The sequence below is a fragment of the Littorina saxatilis genome, linkage group LG15 (assembly GCF_037325665.1).
Source record: "Littorina saxatilis isolate snail1 linkage group LG15, US_GU_Lsax_2.0, whole genome shotgun sequence".
Lineage (NCBI taxonomy): Eukaryota > Metazoa > Mollusca > Gastropoda > Littorinimorpha > Littorinidae > Littorina > Littorina saxatilis.
Window position 1 is genome coordinate 34,808,214 of NC_090259.1, and position 26,110 is coordinate 34,834,323.

At 42.7% G+C, this 26,110-nt stretch overlaps 1 protein-coding gene across 1 annotated transcript in view; it reads left to right on the forward strand.

Annotated features, from left to right (window-relative positions):
- LOC138949151 (uncharacterized) overlaps positions 1 to 26,110 on the forward strand; it is a 65,384-nt gene that overhangs the window by 32,698 nt on the left and 6,576 nt on the right. The window contains exons 3-6 of the mRNA XM_070320914.1: positions 10,180 to 10,312; positions 18,888 to 19,130; positions 22,270 to 22,521; positions 22,932 to 23,109. Coding sequence (XP_070177015.1) covers positions 10,190 to 10,312; positions 18,888 to 19,130; positions 22,270 to 22,521; positions 22,932 to 23,109 — 796 coding nt within the window. The 5' untranslated portion in view covers positions 10,180 to 10,189. The remainder of the gene's footprint in view (positions 1 to 10,179; positions 10,313 to 18,887; positions 19,131 to 22,269; positions 22,522 to 22,931; positions 23,110 to 26,110) is intronic.

Here is a 26,110-nt window from a genome sequence, read left to right on the forward strand (position 1 = left end):
GTTTTTATATAAGGACAGTAACATTTTGAGTCTTGAGTCTTGAGTCTTGAAAATTAAATGTGGGGTCTCGGATTTTCCCAGGTTACAAAAGAAAAGGCCCATACCGTAATGTTTGACGAGAAGGTGCTTCCAGTTACAAGGCGCACCCAGTCATTTTCTAGTACACAGATTTATATGCTAATAACGAATGGCGCTATATAATCGAAGACTGTCTTGACCTCCTTTGAAGTGGTCTGTTGGTGGCGTAGCGTATGGTATGGCGGTGGTGATGGGGGGTGGAGTTTGGGGGAAAAGGGGGCTGGTGGGGGGGGGGGGGGTAGCAAGGCAGGGGGGAGGGGGGCAGAGTAAGGAATGTCGTGTTTATCAGTAGTTAGACGCAACCAACTCAAAGACGCAATGGCCAGGGTCGAAGGAAACAATATCGCATTTCCGACAGAAACTTTACACTTCATGCTATTGCGCAATATGTTTACTAGTGTTTTGACATTATGTCAGCATGTGTTCTGAGCATAGGAAGTGGATATAAAGAGGAGAGAAAGAGAGAGAGAGAGAAGTGTGAGAGAGAGAGAGAGAGAGAAAGAGAGAGAGAGAGAGAGAGAAAGAGAGAGAGAACGTGTGTGTGTGTGTGTGTGTGTGTGCGTGCATGCATGCGTGTGATTTTTTCCGGGAAATCTTTTGCTGCTGCTGCTGCTGTTGTTGTTGTTGTTGTTGTTGTTGTTGTTGTTGTTGTTGTTGTTGTTGTTGTTGTTGTTGTTGTTGTTGTTTCTCTTGTGTTTGTTTGTTTCTGTGTTTGTTTTGTGGTTTTCTTGTCACATTTAGGTATTACTTGACTGAATTAAGTTAACGATGGTGATAGAGGATACCTAGGTATATCCGTCTGTTATTGTATATGTGTGGAAAGCTGCTGCATTGGGTGGGTTTTTTATGGACATTGACGTATTTAAGTGGAATTTACATGTGGCGTTGTCTCCTAGTTTTGAACCAATGCAAAATTCACCGAATGATATATTGATATCTAAATTCTTGTTGGTAGCTATGTGTGCCTTGCTCCTCAGTCGGGGTTTGCCTACTTATATTCTCTTTTTACACACTCTCTAGACCTTTCTCTTTCTCTGAAAATATTTGTCTCTGAAAAGGTATTTATGTGTAACGGGGTAGGGTGGGGGTGCGGAGACGAGGGGGAAAGGGGGATGGTGTTGAGGATATGTTTGCGTGTGCCTGTGCGTGTGTGTTTGTGTGTGTGTGCGTGTATGCGCCAGGCTGTTGAGTTTTGATGAGTGCACTATACTAATGTTTGAATTGAGGAATCTCTTCTCCAGAGGAGCGGTAGCCGCTCAGTTGCTGAGTTGGTAGAGCACTGGACTTGTGATCCTCAGGTCACGGGTTCAAGTCCAAGCCTGAACGGACACATTTCAACTGTATATAATTATGCAGATCCAGAGACAGTATCCATGTTTCACCCCCACGTCACCACTGTGGCACGCAATAGGCCTCGGTCATTCGGCCATAAGTGCAGGTGGCTGATTACACCAACGCACACCCACACACATGGGTAGCGCGACTCTGTTGCTGCTAGTATTCCGTGGAGAGGAGGCGACCCACATTTCCCAGCAAAAGGACCATACAGTATTGAAAATAAAACAAAATAATATCCTGTGCAAATCTGTTATGTCGGTCCCGATAATGAATACCGTAAGGAAAGACCCAACCTTGATGAAATGTTCCACCATGCTCAGGAAAAGCCCTGCACAAATTCAAGACAAATTGCAACAGAGCCTAAACGATGTTTCTGAGTGGTGTTCTGCAAACCGTATGCTTATTAATCCAGTTAAAACAAAGTCTATGATAATCAGCACTCGCCAAAAACATCAACATTCAGAAATGACTCTGAGTCTGTCCCTAAATGAGCACTCCATTGAGCAAGTAGCTGAGCACCGTTTACTGGGACTTACTGTTGATAATAATCTCAAATGGCAGACTCACATCAATGGAATCTGCAAAAAAATTGCTAAAAACCTGTTTCTTTTGTCAACGTTACAAAGCATTATTAATCTAGACACAAGAAAACTATTTTACAATGCCCACATAAAACCCCATATTGATTATGCTTCCATAGTATGGGACGGGTGTAGTGAAGTTCACTTGAAGAAGCTGAACTCGCTCCAGCGTAGAGCTGCTAAACTAGTTCTGCCCAGTCCATCTCTTTCTACAAAGGAAAAGATGAAAAGTATTGGGATGTTAAGCTTAAAGAAGCAGCTTTTGTATAATAAATGTTCATTTATGTATAAAGTTGTCTATCAGGACGCCCCAACATATCTTATACAACTCTTCAAATCATCTCCGTCATATTATTCAAACACTCGAAATAACCTTGCCTTGTCAAGGCCCCGCATCGATTTGTTTAAAACTAGTTTTTCTTATTCTGGTGCGTTCCTTTGGAATTCACTACCTGTAAATATCAAGTCATGTCTGTCATTATCTTCTTTTAAAAGACAGCTCCGAAAGCACCTCTCTAACGACTAAGTCGGTGTACAATTTGTGCGAGTGTGTGTGAGGATGCGTGAAAGAGAAAGTGTATAGTATGCTTCCATTAATAAGCACACTTTTTGAATTGTTTGTGTGTGTTTTGTTATACTTTTCCCTACATGATTGTGTTTTATTTGATTTCTTTTTTTATTCTTCATACTTAAGCTTGTTCTTCGTTTCACGTAGGGACTAGCTGTAAGAAAGGACTACATGGACCTAATGCTATCATCCCTCAGTAATAAAGTTTTCGAGTTCGAGTTCGAGTTCTCTCTCTCTCTCTCTCTCTCTCTCTCTCTCTCTCTCTCTCTCTCTCTCTCTCTCTTTCTCTCTCTCTCTCTCTCTCTCTCTCTCTCTCTCTCTCTCTCTCTCTCTCTCTCTCTCTCTCTCTCTCTCTCTGCTGCTCGCGAGACTTCGCCGAGCGGGCAGGTTGGAGTTTTGAGCTGCGCTTCGTTTCCACCAAAAGTTGCCAATAACTCGTCAGAATGACAGTCGTTGGTTTACCAACTGCTGCAAGTACATCTCTACAAGCCCTACTCCACGACCACCACGTCACATCATGGAAAATCGCCGGCAATGGGGACAACTTGACGTTTGTTGTCAGACTTGCACCGGCGGCCAATGATGGCGACCCAGCTACACGCTACGCGCACAGTGACACACATGACAACAAGGTTCAATGTTATCGCAGAAAACCACCAAGCCAGATGCGAAGAGATAAGAAGAGAGCCGAGGATAGGAGAGCAAAACGAGAGGATAAGGCAAGTGAAACTTTTAATGTGCCACTTTTTGAAGCTACACCCAAAAAACAACTGAGTCATTGCCATACCGAAGAAGATAACACACCTGACACAGACCTCGACACGGTGACCGCTGGAAAGTCACGTGCAAACAGTCGTGACTCTACTGTGTTGGCAAGTGGTGACCCATTTTCTGTTTATTCTACGACATTGCACGCAGAAGCGTGCCTGGAGAAAACTGTATTGACCCAGAAAAAGACGATCCTTTTGACACAGTTAAAGAGTATACTGGGGCAATCATGGACAGGCCATTGCAGCGTCGTCTCCGGGACAGGCGCAGGAACAACATACATCACAGGATTGTGACTAATGACAGCACAAAAAAAGAACCGCTGTACATTTTCGAGACGGACGATCTTGTGCTTGTGTCCAACCCACAGATTGAATACAGCGATGAAGTAACATTCTGGTTCATCAAGCAGGGTTCCAAGAACATGATTCCAGAGGAACTAGGCTACATGCAGCGGCTCGCCTCTTGGAGACCAGTGGACAGATGGAACATACCAGAACATCATCTACGGAAGGTTCAAGCAAGACAGAAGATCCTAATTGACTTGATCCGGTTCTACCTTGGTTAACGAACGTTTCGCGATCGAACATGAAATCGTGTGTATTGTGAAAAACAATGGGCATTGAACGGACACTTATAGCCTCGTTCAGAGCGCGACACGTCTGACATGTTGTAATGTCAGTTTGAACGGACACTCTTATTCATGCAAATTTGTGTAAATGCACTATCGGCTTCGGTTTCGATATTTGAGTGTTCGAATACCCTTCCCCAAATCCAGCCCAACTTGCAATGGGCATATTGCCTGAGCAATTAAACCATTCTGATTCTGATTCTGATTCTCTCTCTCTCTCTCTCTCTCTCTCTCTCTCTCTCTCTCTCTCTCTCTCTCTCTCTCTCTCTCTCTCTCTCTCTCTCTCTCTCTCTCTCTCTCTCTACATTCATGTAGCCACCGCTGAGAGATAGAAGGAGAGAGAGAGAGGGGGGGGGGGGGGAGAGAACAAAAGTGTGTGACGTGTAGCCATGGTGATGAATACAAGATCAGTCAGTGCGTGTCACGCATGACTCACCTGAATGGCAGGAATGTCTTTTGAAACCGAATTTTTTCTCACAACGGTCTGTTTAATTCAGTGAGCTATTGATCGATTCTGTTGCAATTTCCAGTCAGGACCGGTGTCAACTGATTCCGGCTATATAGTTTGTACACCGAATGTTTCCGTTCTTACAGCCTCCATGTTAGGCACTTGGTCGAGGAAACACGTTGCAGTAAATTGGGTAGGCAGCGCACTTTCGTGATATTGCAAGAACATGGTCACACATTCATTTTGCTATGTGTACAATCATTAACAAGGTGCTAGTCGACCTCATGACACACACGGGCCAAAGGTGGCAACATTGCATGATTTTGCTACATTTTCTTGTTTTTCTCGCTCTGTAATCAAAACTGACCCCTGATTTGCACATGAGCACCAAAACATTGCATGTTACTAAATTTCGCTTGAACAGATGTTTATAGAAATCCATGACTTTAGTATTGTACCGATTTTCTATAAACATGGCAATTTCGTTCGTACGCCTTGATGCAGCTCGTACAAAAAACAACTATTTCCGTTCGTGGTAGCCGGCTGTATGGATGTACGTTAATTCTGTAATGTAAAAATACCAAAGCAAACAGACCCTAGGACCGGTTCTTCTTCTTCTCTCTCTCTCTCTCTCTCTCTCTCTCTCTCTCTCTCTCTCTCTCTCTCTCTCTCTCTCTCTCTCTCTCTCTCTCTCTCTCTCTCTCTCTCTCTCTCTCTCTCTCTCTCTCTCTCTCAATGAATGAATGAATGCACCTACATTCATGGCCTCAAATTTCAAACTAAATAATTCAAGAAAACTAAACAAATTAATTACCCCAACCCCTAGAATTGACCTTTACAAATCAAGTCTTTCTTATTCTGGCGCCTTATTGTGGAACTCCATTCCCGATTTAATTAAAATGCAATTCAGTGAAACTTCCTTCAAGGAACTCTACATGCTGTTTCTCTTGGAAACAAGTAAATAACTCGGTGATAATATTACATCATTGTTTGATTTTCATAATGCATTTTGAAATGTCTTTTACATTTTTTGACATGTTAATTATATAAATTGTATTGCAATTAACTTAACTTTTATTTCTTCTTGTTATTAATCGAGTTACCCTCAATGGGCGAGGGCCGGATGAAAAAAAGCATGTATACATTGCTTATTCTGTTACCCTCGATAAATAAATAAAGTTCAAAGCTCTCTCTCTCTCTCTCTCTCTCTCTCTCTCTCTCTCTCTCTCTCTCTCTCTCTCTCTCTCTCTCTCTCTCCCCCCTCTCTCTCTCTCTCTCTCTCTCTCTCTCTCTCTCTATCTCTCTATCTCTCTATCTCTCTCTCTCTCTCCACTTTGCTATTTTTTCTGTTTAGATTACTATGACAGTCCAGCATAGCATTTATTTACCGACACTGACCACACTGTGAACACTTTTGAGAGAGGGAACCTTAGACTGAAAACGCAGTAGTATTTTTAAGCCTGAGCCCATTTTGATTCAAGTTAATCGGTTTCGGCTGTAAATCCTATTCAAACGGTCACGTTAACGGAATAATTTAACGCGAGCCATTTTTATTAAATCAACAAACATTTTGACTCGTCCATTTTTCAGGGCCACTCATACATGACGGAAAAAAGAACTTGATTACTTTTGAATCGAACTTTGTAATGGGCCATTTGCACTGGTTCAGCGGCCATTTTGACAACAACGCACCCTCTGGACAAAAATCGCCCGCGACCAAAGGCGAACGGGAAGGGAAGGGAGAGGAGTAGAGGAGAGGAAGGCTTACTGCGGAATCAGATAAAAATGTACTTGCAACTATGACGGCTTAGTAGCGCCAAAACTAAAAATTAGTAATTAACCCGTGAAAGTTACTAATTTTCACAAGAAAATTACAATTATGACGTGAAAATTAGTCATGTTCACGTGTTAATCACTAATTTTCACGTGTTAATAACTAATTTTCAAGTGTTAATGTCTAATTTTCAGTTTTGGCTCGCTTCCTGACGGCTTACTTGTGCCAAAACTAAAAATTAGTAAAATGTTCACGCGTTAATTACTAATTTTCATGTGCCTCGTGACTGTGGGGGCTCAATGCGCATGCGCGACTGTTACACCGGCCAGAGCGAAACATCCTTCGATTCGAAACTTTTCTGGTCCATAGTTCTTTAATCCGATGCAAATTAACAATGAGAGCTAAGCCCATGTGTAGATAACCGTGACATACAACTGTCTGTCCGACAATTTGTTGAATAACGAATTCTATCAAAAGATATTTGTGAAAGTGTGTGAGTCTCGACCGAAGAGATCCGTCTGCTAGTGGTCGGACCTTTAGCACATGTCCGGCCGGCCGCCATTTTTCCTCTCTCGGTTCGAACATTTTTGGATCGATTGTCCTTCACTAATACACTACAAAGCAAATGTATGGGTGTGGTAGTAGAAACAAATTTGAGGTACGGCTGTCTGCTCGACAACTTGTCGAATAAGGAATATTATTGAAAGATATCTGTGAAAGTGTGAGACCACAGCCGATCAAAAGTCTGTCTGCTACGAACAGCTTCGATTCGAAAGTTTTCGGGGTCGATTATTCTTTTCTAAGATACCCAAAACAACGTTAAGGAAAGCACTATTGCAGAAAACTGTGACATGCATCTTCCCGTCGGATAACTTGCTCGATAAGGCCTTTCTATTAAAAGATATTTCAGAAATAGTGTGAGAGTGATGTTTGCCGGACGTTGAAGCCTCTCAGTGCAGACTCTTAAAGTCCGACTACTGTGACCGAAAACGAGGCAAGAATGAAAATTAGTAATTAACACTGTTAATTACTCATTTTCACGTGAAAATGAAATCTCTGGGTTTTGGCACTAGTAAGCCGTCATATGCAACCCCTCCAGTGCGTTTCAACTGACAGCAAGTAGCGCGTGATTTAACGCTGTGTCAATGTAAGCACGGTGCTCCCTGATAAGACGTCCTGTTTAACCCGTGATTTGTAAAAATGCAAAAATATTTTACAAATCACGTCGAACCTAAAACCGGGATTTGTAAAATGTAAAAATATCGCATTCCACAAAGTAATGCATGCCTTTTATTATTATTAATCCCATTTGGCCACCATCCCATTTTTGATTTATTCTTCTTGCCAAGTCTCACTATACTACTATACTGCGTTATTCAACTAGGGAGACATTCCGTTTACGCGAAATCCCATTTTGCCACAATCCAAAATGTCGCGAAATAGGGATGGCGGCGAAATGGGATGACGACAAAACGGCATGGCGACAAAATGGAATGTGGCGCTAGTGGTATGACACGGTGGTAAAATGACACTTTGCCTGTGACATGTCACAAAAATGGGATGGGGGCGAAATGGGATAACGGCGAAACGTGATTGCGCCAAACTGGGTTGTGGAGCAAATGGTACATGACTTGGTGGTAAAATGACACTTGGCCTGTGACATGTCGCAAAAATGGGATGCGGCGAAATAGGCTAACGGCGAAACGGGATTGCGCCAAAATGGGAAGTGGAGCTAATGGTACCTGACATGGTGGTAAAATGACACTTAGCCTGTGAAATGTCGCGAAAATGGGATGGGGGTGAAATGGGATAACGGCGAAACGGGACTAATAGATCCCTTGACTTTGGGGTAGCGCGACTCTGTTACTGCTAGCTTTCCACTGGGAGGAAGCGACCCGAATTTCCAAGCGATGGAACAAAAAAGTAATGACATTTTTTTTAATAGATCCCTTCACTTTGGAGATGATAAGTTAAATATCGGGCACCAAAAAAAAAAAAAAAAAAAAGGTAAATATCGGGCGCATTTACGTGATTTGTAAGACATTTTACAAATCGCGGGGCGCGCCCCGTGATTTTTAAAATGTTTTACATTTTTACAAATCACGGGTTAACACGTCCATACTTTTTTCACTTATGTTCCGCAATCGGAGTTTCTTTCTTCGCCGACTTTGTATTTATAAACAACATAAATGAATATGTGTTGCAAGGCAGGACTTGCTCTTTTTAAAGCCCTAGGGGGTTGTACTGTGTTGTCGTTGTTTTTCGTTGGCGTCCGTTGTGCGTGCGTTAGTTGGCATAGATCGGACGCTCTTTTTGGACCGAATAAGAGCAAACAGACCCACTTGAATACGTAACAAATACCTACAGCCTGATTTATTTCTCGACAGAGTCAGAGGGGATTTGTCTCTGAATGTGTATTGTAACTTATGTCAATTCGTGCAACTAATTCAGATAAAAATGCAAACGCTGCACTGTACTTAAGTCAGATTTATGACGGCTTACTAGCGCCAAAACTAAAAATTAGTAATTAACCCGTGAAAGTTACCAATTTTCACAAGAAAATTACAATTATGACGTGAAAATAACTCATTTTCACGTGTTAATTACTAATTTTCACGTGTTAATAACTAATTTTCAAGTGTTAATGTCTAATTTTCAGTTTTGGCTCGCTTCCTGACGGCTTACTAACGCCAAAACTAAAAATTAGCAATTTTCACGCGTTAATTACTAATTTTCATGTGCCTCGTGACTGTGGGGGCTTAATGCGCATGCGCGACTGTTACACTGGCCAGAGCGAAACATCCTTCGATTCGAAACTTTTCTCTGGTCCATAGTTCTTTAATCCGATGCAAATTAACAATAGATAACCGTGACATACAACTGTCTGTCCGACAACTTGTTGAATAACGAATTCTATCAAAAGATATTTGTGAAAGTGTGTGAGTCTCTGGGCAGCGTATTAAAAAAAAACCAGTCAGTTGACTCGATCTCTTTAAATCCCCCAAGGTTGACCTCTTAAACCTTATACGAGTCTCTCAAATCGTCGTCCGCGTTTGGCATGGCTATCCTGAGACTGCAGTGGCAAATGAATGAACTCAACGTTATAACTGCATTGCAGGATCTTGTCATTATTCACTCGAATGATATCTCTTTATTTCCCGAAGAGGTTTAGAATCAACTAGAAACTGTTGTTTTGTACACCTTTAGAAACAATGTGGGGGATGGGCGTTTACAAGGTACTATACCCTATACACAGTTTTTGACCCAAAGTAGGGGGTGGGCGTTTGCTCGATATGGGCGTTTACAAGGTAGTTTGCGGTATATGTTCAAATAAAAAGACGCTCTTATCCCGCGTAAAAGCCTCGACAGATATTTAGTGATGTTTGGGGGCCCGGGTAGCTCAGGTGGTAGAGCACTGGACTTGTGATCGAAAGGTCGCTGGTTCGAATCCGGACCGGGACGGACACGGGTCAACTTTATGTGCAGACCCAGAGACGGTATCCATCTCCCACCCCCGTGTCACCACAATGGCACGTTAAAGATCTTGGTCATTATGCAGATGGCTGATACCACCTAATCACGCATACATCAAAAGCCGTGAGGGCGTAAAAACTCGAATCGTATAAACCAATTCATGTCCAATATAGGCAATTAAGACCTGACGGACAATAAGCCCCTTAAAATTTACTTTTAGTGATGTTTTCGTGGGACGGAAAGTAAAAGTCGTGTTTTCACAGAAAGAATGTTCAGTCGAACCTCTCTCTTACGAGCATTGAAGAAACTGACCAAACGTGATCACTATAGACAGGTGGTCGCTTAAGAAATGTGAATTACAGTCATCTCTATCCAATCGACCGACCAAAACGGTCGTTCTATAGTAATATGAACTATGTGAACAAAAACTCATCGTGAAGGCTTTACGGTTGTCGGTATCGAGAGGTGGTCGCCGGGCAGGTTCAACTGTATCTTTTAAGGTCGTGTTGTGTTTTTCAGGTTGGCAGCAATGATTCGTGTGGTGTTAAGGCGGTGCCTGCAGGTGACGCGGACTAAATTGCTGACCCTCTGTATCTGCGTGACCATCGTCTGTCTCCTGCTCTTCTCCCTCGTTCCTAACACTCCGTATCGGGTGAGTTGGTATAACACACACGCGCGCACTGACACACTCTAACACTCACACACACCAACGCACACACACACCAACGCACACACACTCACACATTCAACACACACACAAACACACACACACACTCACACACACACACACACACACACACACACACACACACACACACACACACACACACACACACACACACAAAATATTGTGTTTTGTAAACATGTGTACGTGCACAGCAACCATGCAGCCGAAATGTGCACCAAGATCGGCAACACCCGACCACAGACATTGTTAATACCCAACTCATTTGTTTAAGTATCCATTATTCTTTGACGTTATGTTTAATAGACGTTTAGCGTTATTTTATGTTGTTAACAGATTATTCAATTTTTCCTTTTTTGGGTGTGATTTTGTCCCTCATATATATATATGCGTTTAGTAAGAAACTTGTAAATCATTTTGTTTGATCAGAACGGTTGTTCGGTACCATTAGTAACCATATTCACAGAACCATTACTGAATTCCACCTTACGTTCTTTTTCAGCTTCATCATTAGGGAGGTTTAGATATTGCGTTACGTACCCAGACCTCACCTATCCCTATCGAGATAAGTCACGCAGAGGAAAGTTGTAAAAACTGCTCGTTAGATACCACGTCACGTATCAAAGTAGGGCAAAACTCCTTTCGAACATCATGCATTTGGTGCTTTAAAAAATCGTGGACAGCGCGCTAAAATCTGCAACAATATCCAGTGTTGAAACTGCTGCTGTTATGTTCCACTGACCCAGATCATACCGAGTGTTAACCAGCAGGAAAAGTCAATGATTTTTTTTAAGGAAACAGAAAAGAAAAGTAGGGCAATCGAACTTCGAGCGTTGGCTTGTGTCGATCGTTCTGGGTCACTGACCGCCACGCTTTCACCCCCGCTTATAAGGGTGTGTGTTAGTGTGTAAGTGGGCGTCGTTGTGTTTCTGACTGTCGTGTGCGTGTGCGAATGTGTGTATGTGTGTGTGTTTGTATGTCGTCTGCTTGTCTGTCTGTCTGTCTGTCTGTGTAAATGGGCGACGCCATGTGTGTGTGTGTGTGTGTGTGTGTCTGTGTGTGTGTTTGTGGGTGTGCGTGTGTGCGTGCGTACGCGCATGCCTTTATGTGTGTACCCAAACCTAGCCTTCAATTCAAATGAATTGGACGGAACATTACTTTAGGGTCGTTTACAAAGTCTTTATGAAACAAAACATTCTTGCTAGGCAGTTTCACTAACCAAACTAAACAACACCCCCCCCCCCCCCCCCACCACCACCACACACACATGATACACGTGTGCATTGGGTTACCTAACAGACTTAATCTGTTCCTGGGAAAAGGTTACTGTTATGCTGAATTTCAGTCTTTTTAAACATACACTTCCTCGCCCAAGGTACTTGCTTCCTGGGAGTATTTTGGTCGAGATGACATTTCTAAATTTAACTTGGGTCGTCCTTGCGTGCTTCATGGTTTGCTGTGATATCGCAGAGCCGTTGGAACGGGTCACCCGATTCATTTAATTTTAGTCAAGCAACCACACAATGTGGTTTATGCGCCAGGATATAGGAAAATGCTGTAAGGAGAGGTCTCGTACTTTATTTTAATGGTTCATATTTAGATTTTAAAGTAATATGAGATACGTTGCCTTCACGTATAAAAAACGCTCGCGCTGGACCCGAGTACGCTTCAGACTGGCTCGCTCCCCCAGTATGAAAGTTTTTGTCTTGTGCACGTTTAAGACCAAGTGATTGCTCTGTGTGAATTACAGGCATTCCCTTTGCTATATAAATACATTGCATGCGAGGATGTGCGTGGTGACTGGCCTTTCTCTTTTATTTGATCACAGTGAAAATGCACACACACATTCACACACACACTCTCTCTCTCTTTCTTACACACACACACACACACACACACACACACACACACACACACACACACACACACACACACACACACACACGAGTACAGACTCATGCACGCGCACGCACACACACACACACAAATGGAAAAAAAAGCAAAAAAATCGCACCCAAATAGAGCTGTTTGCGCTTGAACAGTTGTTATTTTGACAAAAAGCTCTTTTGAGCCACATAGTGAATACATAAAATACAGTACATGAAGTATGGTAAAAAAGAAGATGGTAAGGACAGAGGAAGAGACTGGAATTGCGACTAGGAAACATTTCAAAATTCAACGCAAGCAACAAAACAATATTCAAACATTACCTCCGTTTTTTTTAAAAAGAACACAAGAAGAATGACGTAAGCAAAGTAAGTGAACAAAAGCACAACTCAAAAGTATTCAAACAAAAGTAACTGTGGGTATGCAGTGCAATTTCTAAATGCACACAGGCATGTACAAGAACGGCGTAAGGGAGGCAATCATGGGCATTTTCGAAGTTGCTGTAATGGCAGGTACCGTCCCTTACAAAGCTTGTGATAATGGAAAACATGTTATAATGGTTTGCGAAACAGTAAAAATGACTAGAAAACAAAGTATAACAACTGACAAGCTCTATTTACCGGATTAAGTAATACTGGAGTAGGACTGGAGCCTGAGTGTGAGCAATTCATTAACACACAACACAGATGTTGTTTGCGACAACACAGATGTTGTTTATGAGGTTTGCGACACAGTGCATTAAAATGACTAGAAAACAGTAATACTGGGGTAGGACTCGAGTAGAACCACAACAACAAAAAAGCAGATTATATTGTACAAGGTATTTTTAAAACAAGGTAACTGTGACAGTGCAGCGCTAGTTAATATGTACACATAATATCAGCAGTGGAGCAACCATAAGACAAGTACCAAATTTTACTTGAACAGTTTTGAACCCTCAGTAACAAATTTACCAAGGTTAAGTAGTCTTTTTCGATTTGGGGTGCTCATGAGTTTAGAATATTTGAAGTTTGAATGTTGACTGAAGTGGTGGGGTATGTATTTGTGGCGTATGTCTGCTCAAACAGCATTTTTTTTTTTTTGGGGGGGGGGCCTTACCATCTGAGATGGAAGCTCTGATTAACTTCAAATATGTTTATGTACCACATTCACAGACTTGACAAAAATATGGCTAACCTAACAATAATACGACAGCGGTAGCAGTCTGTAGCTCTGAGTGTGTCATTGCTAAAAGGGAATAGTAAACAAGAATTTTAAAAAAAAAAAATAGACCGCCCATGCCGGGAATCGAACCCGGATCACTTTGGCCATAGACGGACGTGCTACGACAACTTTACTATAGTTGTGCGCCTTGAATCACTGTGTGTATCTGTCGCTCTCTCTCTCTTTCAGTCTCACCGAGACCAAGCACTGTGTTGTAGTTTCTTTGCCGAGACCAAATCTGGGCTTGCAAATCATGCTTTTCTCGTCACTGCGTGACGTGTTCGGCTCAGCTGCCTTTAGTTCAGTGACTGGCTGTTCGCAAAGCGACCAGCCTCCCACCGCAAAAACTCCCACCGTTAAGAGTGGCTTTTGCGATTTATTTCGCATTTAGGTCCCAGGTAACATTATGAAGTTTTAATACGATCAATCGGACCTATTATCAAGTTAGTGTATCAACTTTTGAACGAACTGCGCCCAGTAGTTTCCCAGCAATAAGCTGTCAAGTCGAGACGAACAGACAGACACACAATTAAAGTCTGCAGGACCCTCCTACTGCGTACTCGGGGATAATAAAAAAACCGCTGGCGCTGGACCCGAGTACTCTTCAGACTGGCTCGCTCCCCCAGTATGAAAGTTTTTGCCTTGTGCACGTGGATTTTAAAAAAAAAATTTTTTATTTATTTTACACAATTAAAAAAATTATTAGAGTAAAATAAAACATTAAAACGTTCATAATAAACAATAGTAAACAAGAATTTAAAAAAAAAAAAAAAATAGACCGCCCATGCCGGGAATGGAACCCGGATCACTTGGATTTAAAAAATAAAAAAATAAAAATATTTATTTATTTTACACAATTAAAAAAATTATTAGAGTGAAATAAAACATTAAAACGTTCATAATAAACAATAGTAAACAAGAATTTAAAAAAAATATATAAAAAAAATAGACCGCCTATGCCGGGAATCGAACCCGGATCACTTTGGCCATAGACGGACGTGCTACGACAAATTTACTATAGTTGTGCGCCTTGAATCACTGTGTGTATCTGTCGCTCTCTCTCTTTCAGTCTCACCGAGACCAAGCACCGTATTGTAGTTTCTTTGCCGAGACCAAATGCGGCTGGCTTGCAAATCATGCTTTTCTCGTCACTCCGTGACGTGTTCGGCTGAGGCCGCTCAAGTCTCCCCTTTAGTTCAGGCTGTTCGCAAAGCGACCAGCCTCCCACCGCAAAAACTCCCCCCGTTAAGAGTCGTTTTGGTGGAATATTTCGCATTTAGGTCCCAGGTAACATTATGAAGTTTTAATACGATCAATCGGACCTATTATCAAGTTAGTGTATCAACTTTTGAACGAACTGCGCCCAGTAGTTTCCCAGCAATAAGCTGTTAAGTCGAGACAGACAGACACACAGACAGACACACAATTACAGTCTGCTGGACCCTAGTACTGCGTACTCGGGGATAAACAATAGTAAACAAGAATTTAAAAAAAAATAAAAAAATAGACCGCCCATGCCGGGAATGGAACCCGGATCACTTGGATTTAAAAAAAAATAAAAAAATTATTTATTTATTTTACACAATTAAAAAAATTATTAGAGTGAAATAAAACATTAAAACGTTCATAATAAACAATAGTAAACAAGAATTTAAAAAACAAAAAAATAGACCGCCCATGCCGGGAATCGAACCCGGATCACTTTGGCCATAGACGGACGTGCTACGACAACTTTACTATAGTTGTGCGCCTTGAATCACTGTGTGTATCTGTCGCTCTCTCTCTTTCAGTCTCACCGAGACCAAGCACTGTATTGTAGTTTCTTTGCCGAGACCAAATGCGGCTGGCTTGCAAATCATGCTTTTCTCGTCACTCCGTGACGTGTTCGGCTGAGGCCGCTCAAGTCTCCCCTTTAGTTCAGGCTGTTCGCAAAGCGACCAGCCTCCCACCGCAAAAACTCCCCCCGTTAAGAGTCGTTTTGGTGGAATATTTCGCATTTAGGTCCCAGGTAACATTATGAAGTTTTAATACGATCAATCTGACCTATTATCAAGTTAGTGTATCAACTTTTGAACGAACTGCGCCCAGTAGTTTCCCAGCAATAAGCTGTTAAGTCGAGACAGACAGACAGACACACACACACACAATTAAAGTCTGCTGGACCCTAGTACTGCGTACTCGGGGAAAACAGTTTTATACGTGATCCCGCCCGTATCAGAAGCACGCACAGCGATCGACAGTGGGAATACCCGCAGTGATAGGGGTGTAGTATGCACGTAGAGGCCCGGTCACACAGCCCAAAAGTCGCGTAAACGCATGAATCACGCATAAAATTTGGTTGTGCGTGCTTGTCGGTCGAGAATTTGACAATTTTCGCTGATTTACGCGATGAAAATCACCGATGAATTGCGCAAGAACTACGGAAAGATCACGCAAAAATCACTAACAAACCACGCACTACAGCGCATAGGCACGCAAAGGTCCACGGAAAACCACGTATAATCTGCGCACTATCACTAATGAACTGCGTATGAATCGCGCATGATTCGCGCATGAACTGCGCAAGGAATGCGCGGCAGCGCGCACGTCCGTTCCGCGCATATATAAACTGATGCCTTGGCATTCCCGTTTCAACAGTCGCTAATCGTCAGTGGAAAGTCGTCGATGAACGCGATAGCGGCAACATTTTCGCGAACGATCACTGATTTTCCACGCATATTTCGCGCATTGTTCGCGTAAGAACTACCCAAACTACGCAGAAGTTACGTAAAACAGCGCAATACTGCGTAAACTCTAACGCGAAGCCGAGTTTTGAGCTGCTCAAAACCTGGAATCGCGTAAAGCACCGATCCGGCGAACATCGGCGGACAACTACGGAGGTTCCACGTCAGACAAACTGATGAAATGCGCAAATCGCGCATGTATCGCGTAAGGATCGAATTTCGTGCGTGATTCATGCGTTTACGCGACTTTTGGGCTGTGTAACGTGGTATCTAACGCTCAGAAGTTGTCAAAACGAAGGTCACAGTGTTCACGTATTATCGAGACACCGACACATTTGCACTAAAATCCATTCTAGGGGAGCTTTTCCATTATTTTTTCCACCGGAGAGATTGAATTCATTCCACCGAACAGATTTAACTACAAACAAGAAATTCCTTCGAGGTAGGAAAAACACCCCCGTTGGTCAAAGGGAAATAACCATTCTCACTGCACCCATTCTCACTGCCACCAACTGAGAAGGTTATTTCCCTTTGACCATGAATATGTTTCTCTATAAGTCCTTGTAGAATCTTAATCCACCAATAACTCCCTAACCGTGTGTTTGACTGGTCCCAATTTTTGTAAGGACCGTCTCAGGAATGTATAGAACCTGTTCACCAAGTTTGTTGACGATCGGTCCGTTCATTCTTGAGATCTATATGCGAACACAAACACACAAACACACAAACAAACAAACAAACACATCGACCGAAACCTATACACACCCCTATACCGGGGGTGTAAATACATTTGAACGAGCGGTATTTTGCTTTCTGTGTCTGCTTTTCGAAGTGAATCGAGGCGAGCACACTCAATAGGCCCACAGAAGGATACGCGACGTAAGTCTCAGCGCCTTGTCGTTCGTGGGGTCATGCTCTTGACACATCGGCGACTACGATGTATACAAACCAGAATTATGAAATATGAACTGAAGCGTGAAGGAAAGATTCCAGAAAATATTGAGCATCCTTACACCCTTCTCGGATGGTTGGACTTGATAAAATCTGACATACGTTGCGCTGACGTATGGAAGGGTTTGCTACGTGAACACGTACCTAATCACCACACGCAGCGCGACCCGCATGTGAGATACGTGTCCTGGTAGGTGACGTAGCTGATACGGTGACGCAGTTTCTAAACCTCCTAATTCTATCACCCTGAAGAAGCTGTTGACACGTACCGCTTCAGTACATTGGTTTTTCAAAAATAGTGATATCGACACGTAGTTCTATTGAGACGTAGTGATAATGGCACGTGTGAATTGTGGCAATAGCACGTGACGTGGCAATTTAATAGCACTACTGTTTTCGGCAATTTGTGTTGATAGCACTACAGAAAATAGCGCAAACGATACGTAGCACAAATGACACGTGGCGCTAGCGGGTCGCACCGATTGTTATCCAGTCAATTGGAATAGAGCGTTTGAAATGTTACACGACGTCTGCACTTCCCCACTATACGACGGTTCTCTTGGGTTGTTGCCCATGCTCCACTTGCTGCTTCCTGTGTGAGCCACCTCGCACAGTTGTCCTGTGTCAGTTTCTTTGCTATTAGATTCGCCTTGAGCCAAAGCAAAGCCAATCGTCCCGCACTTATGACATATCGCTGACAATACAGTTTCTTTGCATTTAGATTCGCTTCTTAGGTCTAAATGTGATAGGACGCTTTACAAAGGTTTATCATTCGCTTATATCTTCAGGTATCGTTGGTTATTGATCTGAGTGTGTTAGGTTAGATTGGAAAACAGATCCGCTTTTTTACCACCAGACAGATTAAACGCAAAATGCGTCTTTGTTCTCACAGTTTTTGACATCTGGCTGACATTTGGCACGAACTGTTGATCTGGATGAAGTCACGCCGAATTCTGACGGCTTGAAACACGAGAAGTAGTGGTGTCGAACCCAACATTTCTGTTGCAATGTCAAACTGCCAAAGTTAGAAACGGGTCAGGTTGATGACGTCATATCGGGCTTTAAAAAACAACAACTGTGGCGACCTTATTTTTTAATCAAATTCATTGAATTATTTTTTATCACACATTCTCTTACCCGGTCCGGAGTATTGGATTGCATTGAGTTCGGAAGTTTAACAATTAGATATTTTATTTGTCAATTGAAATTAGGTTTAAAATTGAAACGGCAATTACAAATTCAAAGATATTAGCATAGTATTATGTATTATATCCTGTATCTAAAATTATATGAATAATCATTTTGTGTTTATTTTGAAAACTCAAAAAACAAGAAAATCCGTGATCTACAAATGAGGTTGTTGGCTTGTGTTACCAAAACAAAATGTCAACGCTGTCTCGGCCGCAAGGTTTCGGCCAGCCTATGAGTTACTACTGTCAGTGAAAAAAATGCAGTGAATTCAGATTCATTCTGAAGTAACTTAAATTTTGATTTACCCGACTTGATTTCTGCGTCAATAGACGATGTTCGGAAATAACTCTGTCGGGTTTGTACGGGTTGTGAAAGAGTGAATACCCTTGCTTTTGTCGGACAAATATATTCACACGTGCTTCTGTCCACGAGTGTCAGACACACCGCACCCCTCGTTAGGGATTGGCCCCTCCAATGTTCGTCCCAGTAAAAGCAAGGGTATTCACTTTTTCACAACTAGTACAAACCAGACAGAGTTATTTTCAGAATTTGTCAATAATTTATTTAACTCTGTCAACTGTACACAGGATGGGAGGTTTTACACCTTCTCCCCGACGACCTTCAAGTCTTCAGCGGCAGAAGGGGAAGGAGGGAGAGAGGCAACTGGGAAGCCAAAGCTGCGGTTCTTCAAGCAAGTGGCTGGCCACGACATTTTCCTGTACTCTGCTATCGCCAACAGTCGCGAACCCGAAGAGGGGGAGCTCAACATCATCATCACTGCTTTTGACTCGACGGAAACGGACTCGCTTCAGTGCTGTGCCGTAATGAAGGTTTGCACAATGTTCTAATTCCCACCAGGGAAAGGGCTGCCATCAATTTTGGTAGTAGAATGGAACAATGACGTAAAATCAGCTATCAAACACTGTTCGTTTACTGTTAAGAAACTAATCAGTCCAGGAAAGTTTTATACGTGAAAAGCTGTAGATTTAACACAAACACAATAGGATTGTCTTTCATGGAACACCGCATTGCTAAACATACAGACCGCCATACGGTCCTCACACAACCAAGTCACGGGTCAGACTGTTCAAAACCCACGCCGTCTGCGCGCGCACATCGTGTAAACAATTCCACGATTTCTCGTTTTAACATCTAAATACGGGAAAACGCAAATCCTTCTTCAACATATTATGCATTTCGAAACAAAGTTAGTCATCGCAGATGCAGTAGCTCACCTTTAATCCAGACAGAAATCAACAACTTTGTGGTAAAACGGGAAAATGCAGGCCGAATCGAGTGTTCACCACTGTTCACCAGCTTACCACATTATCCCCGAGTACGCAGTACTAGGGTCCAGCAGACTTTAATTGTGTGTCTGTCTGTCTGTTCGTCTCGACTTTAACAGCTTATTGCTGGGAAACTTCTGGGCGCAGTTCGTTCAAAAGTTGATACACTAACTTGATAATAGGTCCGATTGATCGTATTAAAACTTCATAATGTTACCTGGGACCTAAATGCGAAATAAATCACAAAAGCGACTCTTAACGGGGGGAGTTTTTGCGGTGGGAGGCTGGTCGCTTTGCGAACAGCCAGTCACTGAACTAAAGGGGAGACTTGGGCGGCTGAGCCGAACACGTCACGCAGTGACGAGAAAAGCATGATTTGCAAGACAGCCGACGGGTGGGGATTTGGTCTCGGCAAAGAAACTATTGGTCTCGGTGAAAGAGAGACAGAGAGCACGAGAGAGTCTATGGCCAAAGTGATCCGGGTTCGATTCCCGGCATGGGCGGTCTAATTTTTTTATTTTTTTATTCTTGTTTACTATTGTTTATTATGAACGTTTTAATGTTTTATTTTACTCTAATAATTTTTTTAATTGTGTAAAATAAATAAATATTTTTTTTTTAAATCCACGTGCACAAGACAAAAACTTTCATACTGGGGGAGCGAGCCAGTCTGAAGAGTACTCGGGTCCAGCGCCAGCGTTTTTTATAGCCGGTTATCCCCCGTGTGGGCGAGGTACTGAAAGTGAAACAGAGGAACAAGACATTAAGCGTGAAATCTCCACACGGCAACAATATCAAGACCTTTTTCTTCGTGAACATGTGCATTCACACTCCGTATACACTCTTAGACAACAATGAAACAAACTGACGCTTATACATATAAGAGAGAGAGAGAGAGAGAGAGAGAGAGAGAGAGAGAGAGAGAGAGAGAGAGAGAGAGAGAGAGAGAGAGAGAGAGAGAGAGAGAGAGAGAAGGCGACCAACGCATCTCAATCAGTGAATGCTAACTCAAAAATACCTTGTTGTGCCTCCGCAAACCCCGTCGGTTTATTCTTTCCAATGGCAAATAGCTTCGGGACCAGGTGAAAGCCGAACCAAGTGTTTACAGACACGTGAATTGGAGGTTTGAGCGCTGTTGTGCAGCTACACACGCCCCTTTATGCCAACACCCGTAGGCTGCTTGTAACAATACGAAAACTACAGCTATTCTTATTCACTTACGTGTCCAATTATTTAAATGGATTATATCTAACAAGAAAACTGTCTCAAATAACCCCAAGAACTACACAGTTCAGGTTGGGGGTTGTAATTATGTAACCACACACCAGAAATACCTTAAAAAAAATACGTTTGACCGCTGAGTTTCTCAATTGAAAACGGCTGTGTTTTATGTGGACACCCCAACCCCAATTCTCATTGCGACGTTCTTTGTGCGAGTCATAATTTTAGTCCTACCTTTTGACCCTGAGTATTGCATGCGCTATTCCTGGAGATACAGATTTGAAATTGAGCTGAGAGCTGAAGAGTTCGTTTTTGGTGTTGAATAGATGACAACGCACACGAGGAAGGTTTTAGAATCAGTGTTTGAGCGTTACAATTTTCAAATCTGAATGATGTCTTTGATAGTCATTGCAGACCGTGATATTCCCCAACGGATATCTTGTTTGTGTCTGTTATAAATGCGAAGCGTTTTCGCCCTGTATGGCACGGAGTTCGCATGCGTAATCTAGACTGTAGGTTTGACTTCCTCAATCCAACGGTCTTGATCAGCATTGACGAATGGGTAGCTATGAAAACTAAATAAATAATGATGTCGACCAGAAGTACGGACTCCTGACAGGAGAGCTGGGCGAAGCAAACCGCTCGCTGAATAAAATTCATTTTATTATTTGGTATAGTTTCGGAGCAGTTTTGATCAAATTATTGCAGTTGTTTCTAAATGACAGTACAACGATTTTTTTAAGGTCCAAATCGTCAGAAATCTTTCCAAAATGGCGCCTTTGGTATACTATCTTTAAAGTTTTGCCTTCTGGTTACTGGATATTTTGGGTGAGCAAAACAACACAAGGGAGATAATTCCTTGTCAGACAACGTTGGCTTTGATTCTTTGCTTATATCTATTATTTATGCTCGGCTACAACCCGGGCGAAGCTGGGTGCTGACTGCTAGGTATGCTATACGAACAAAACTTAAAAAGCAAAAATGAAGTACAACTGTCACTGATTGTGGCGTCACATAAACATTCTCTTGCTTTTCCTGCATTTCTCTCATGAACTGAAAAAGAATTTCGAGGTCGAAGTTTGTCTCAGGGACTTCGTTACATCAGTAGGAGAAAATAACTATTAAAGGTCACCACTAGGCTGTGCATGTATCGGTGTCGTATATCATTAAAATGGGGTCTTGGAAGAGGGTATTCGCTGCTTTTCTTTTGTAACATTCTAAAACAAAGAGAACTCACACTCGTGGCTTACTGTCTTGTTAAACACAATAATAAAGGGTTAGTTTTCAGGATCATAAAGTAACGTTGATATTCAAAACGTGATAAATATACAACATTTTGTAACAAAAATAGAGTTGAGTAATCTAGCTAAGCACCTTACTTATTTATTTGCTGTTTGTGAAAATGTGATTTAAAAAAATCGTTGATTAATGCATACTAATGATGATGTTTACTCATTCAAAGGGCAAGACTCTCTTCACCGCACCAGCGACCATTTTCCACAAGTATTACATCGAGGATATCCTGGGCCCGTTTTTGGAAAAGTTCAAGAACTCTCAGACCCGAGCCAAGCAATACGCGTGCGTCGTCCCCGAACTGGGCATTGACGTCAGTCACGTCACACTGACGGCGTCTTCGTGCCCAGTCCGCGAGGAGGAATACTTGCCGGTGATTTTCCCGAAGAGCGTACCGCAGGGCCTGGCGTTGTGCGCCAAGGTGAGGGAATAATACAGTTAGCCACGTGTAAATGTTGTTGTTGTTGTTGTTTTGTTGTTGTTGTTTTGTTGTTGTTGTTGTTGTCCTTAGCCATGTCACACACTAAGGGCAAAGGAAACACAAAAGCAAATTAGTAGAAAGAAGCACAAACTACACATACACAAACACACACACACACACACACACACACACACACACACACACAAACACACACGCATGCACGCACGGTCGCACGCACACACACACACACACACGCACGCACGCACGCACACACACACACACACACACACACACACATAAATCAAACCTCATACTCCTACTCCCGCCCAAACACGAACCTATTCACCACATTTGCAATAAACAACCAGCACCCAAACACAACTTCACATTCAAGTTCATCCAATCCACAGTCAGCATTTGGGGACGGCCTTGATCCCAACAAGTTGATGGAGTGGTTTGAGGTGCAGCGACTGCTCGGGGTGGATCACATCCAGCTGATGGACCTCAACAACCCGGAGCCCGTCCAGAAGGTGTTCAGGTACTACAAGGACATGGGACTGCTAAACCCTCTGCCGTATGAGCTGCCTGGTGAGTTGTTCGAACTGTTTAAGGCCAAAAAGAAAAATATGTCTGTTTCCGGTAACCCTATTTTTAAGCGCCGACCCTAACTTGGGTTTTTTCGCTTTTCGCACCAAAATAAACAACAATAAAAACACAAAAAACGGAAGGTAATCGGTCGATGAAACTTCACAATTGAAGAGACTTACCTCCCGTTTCCGTCGTCACGCGAAAAAAACATGGCGGCCAATGACGCCGGGAATCCCTCTGAAAACGTAAGAAAAAGGTAAAAAAAAAAATAAAAAAATAAAAAAAATAAAAAACCCGACCCTATTTTTTTCGGCGATGTTACCGGAAACAGACAAATTTTTCTTTTTGGCCTAAGTGGTTTAATGTTTGGGAGCTAGCATCTTGTTAGCAGTTTGACAGCTCACATTAGAAAAAAAAGGTATGCTTCAAACCCGGAGCCAAATCCAGGTGGGGCTTTTCAGCCCTCTGTCGTATGAGCAGCCTGCTGAATGAATAGTACTGTTTATGTGGTATCATGTTTGTAATGTTGTACCTTTGGTTCTTAATGCAAGGGAAACAACTCGGTGTTTTCCCGGGGATGATGTCCCTTACTTTTGCTATCATCATGGCGTCGTGCTTATGACTCAATAAACCGTAAACCGTCAACACCAAATCCACCTTTATCACTGTTCCATATGTCCATCCACATCAATCATCATCATCATAACTCACATTACCGGAACATTATATTGGCGACGAGGATGGGATCGTTCTAAACGCAGGTGTGTTGAATTTTCATCATTCCCATGCACCGGTGACAGTGACACCATATCCCATGCAGTGAGCACGTGGAACATTTGCGACAGAGATTGCACTAGACCGTAGATTCATCACCGAAATTCGATTCGGTCCGAATCATATAGTATCGTCGCAAGTAGCAATCATTCACCTGTCTTGATACATGACTGCTTTAGACCGTAGGCTTTCTAGTCATATCGTATCGTAGCTAAAAGCTGTCAACTCTCATCCATCTGGAAAATGGCTGAATCTTTACCCACTTACCCACCGTTCGACTGCAATCCGCTGGCAAAAGTGGGTCCAAAGACTTGAACAAAACTTGTTTGTAGCCTATAAAATCGATGACGATGCCATACAAAAGGCACTGATGCTGACATATGCTGGTGATGAACTAAACGACATTGTTGACACACTTCACCCTGATCAAATCACACCAGGGGACGATGAGACTAGCTTTGGGAAGCTGAAAGACGCCATCACGCACCATTTTAACCCCCAATCCAACTCTGAATTTCAAAAATACACCTTCAGGCAGCTGACCCAAACATCTACCATCAATGAATTCTACGGCCAGCTGAAGCAGCATGCAAACACATGCGGTTTCACTGATGCCGTAGCAGAAATTAAATCGCAGTTCATCGCGGGATGCAAGACAACAAAAGTCAGAGAAAAAGGACTTGGGAACCCCAATCTCACACTTGACAACCTGCTTCAGTATGCAAAAACGGTCTAGCTGACCAGCGAACAATCTAAAATGATGCAGACTGACAGCGTCCACCGTCTCCAACAATCAACATCAACTGGGAAATTTCAGTCAGCACCAAGCAACCGCCAGACCCCACAACAAAATCACCGCACACAACCGTGTCGCAACTGCGGAGGTCATTGGCCTCATGAAGGAGGTCAACGCCAATGCCCTGCCAACAACAAGCAATGCAGAAACTGTCTAAAGATGTCGCACTTCGCTTCGGTGTGCTGATCACAGCCACACAACATGCCGCCTGCACAAGCACCAGCCCCTACCGGGCCCCCAAAACATTATCGCCACACCTCACATCAGCGGAGGAACCAACGTTCATGAACTGGATGCGTCACCCCCACAACTTGACTACCCCAGTGAGGATGAAGAAGTCGCGTATTGCTACAGCACCAACCCTCGGGTCGGCATACTCCCTCAATTCTCCATCTCCCTACAAGAACACAAATTCTCCTTTCTGGCTGACTCCGGATCAACAGTACCGTAAAGTACCGAGTATAAGCCCACCCCCCCTCTGCACGAATTTCAAACAAAAGTGGGGGGTGGGCTTATACTCGGTACTTGACCCTATGCACGAACATATTCTTCATTGCAATGGAGACATGATTCATATAATGATACCATCTGGTATGTAAAGTGTTATGTTAATGTTTGTTCAAACTAAAGCAAATGTGAAACAACATGAAGATATTTTGTGTATTATAAAATTGTTAAACTCGCAGACAGACATACGTAAGGCTTACACACCATCACTCGTAAATGAACACATTGAAAGCATGTCTATTCGACAAAAACGGCTTTTATTTAAAAACAACTTGAAAAACCTGAAATCCTCAAAATCTGCCGGCACCTTCTGGTAACTGGACGTACAGAGGCGAATGGATACATGGTGCCGTTTTTTCCACCTTTGTAGCCACATGTTTGACGCATCAAAGTCTTGAAGTTTCAGACCCGCCCCTAACTGTCGCGCTTTTCTCTGCAAGTCTTTTTTTTCTAACAACTCGCCCTTCGCTTCTTTCTTCTGATCTTGTAGAAACTCAAAAAGTATCACCTCCAACTCCTCCGACTTCACAGTCCGACAAGGGTGCAGTTTCAACTTTCGCTCTTCTCTGCCAGTTTCATGCTGCAGAAGGACATCGCTGTTAGCTCGCCACATCCTAATTTGTTTTCTGTCCACACCAAACTCTTGAATTCTACTGAGTAAGATTTTCGCTTCGGCATTTTCTTAGAAAGAAGCGCCAAAAGCAAGGGGACGAAACTCTGACACGACATTCTTCGGCATTCCTTTTTTCTCTCCCTGTTCTCGATTTTTCGGTTTGTTTTTTTAGCCATGCAAAAGTGGGGGGTGGGCGTTTACTCGGTACTTCACCTTTTGCACGGATTTTGCTCCAAGGTGGGGGATGGGCGTTTACAATGTTATGGGCTTATACTCGGTACTTTACGGTAAATCTACTATCCGAGACAGAT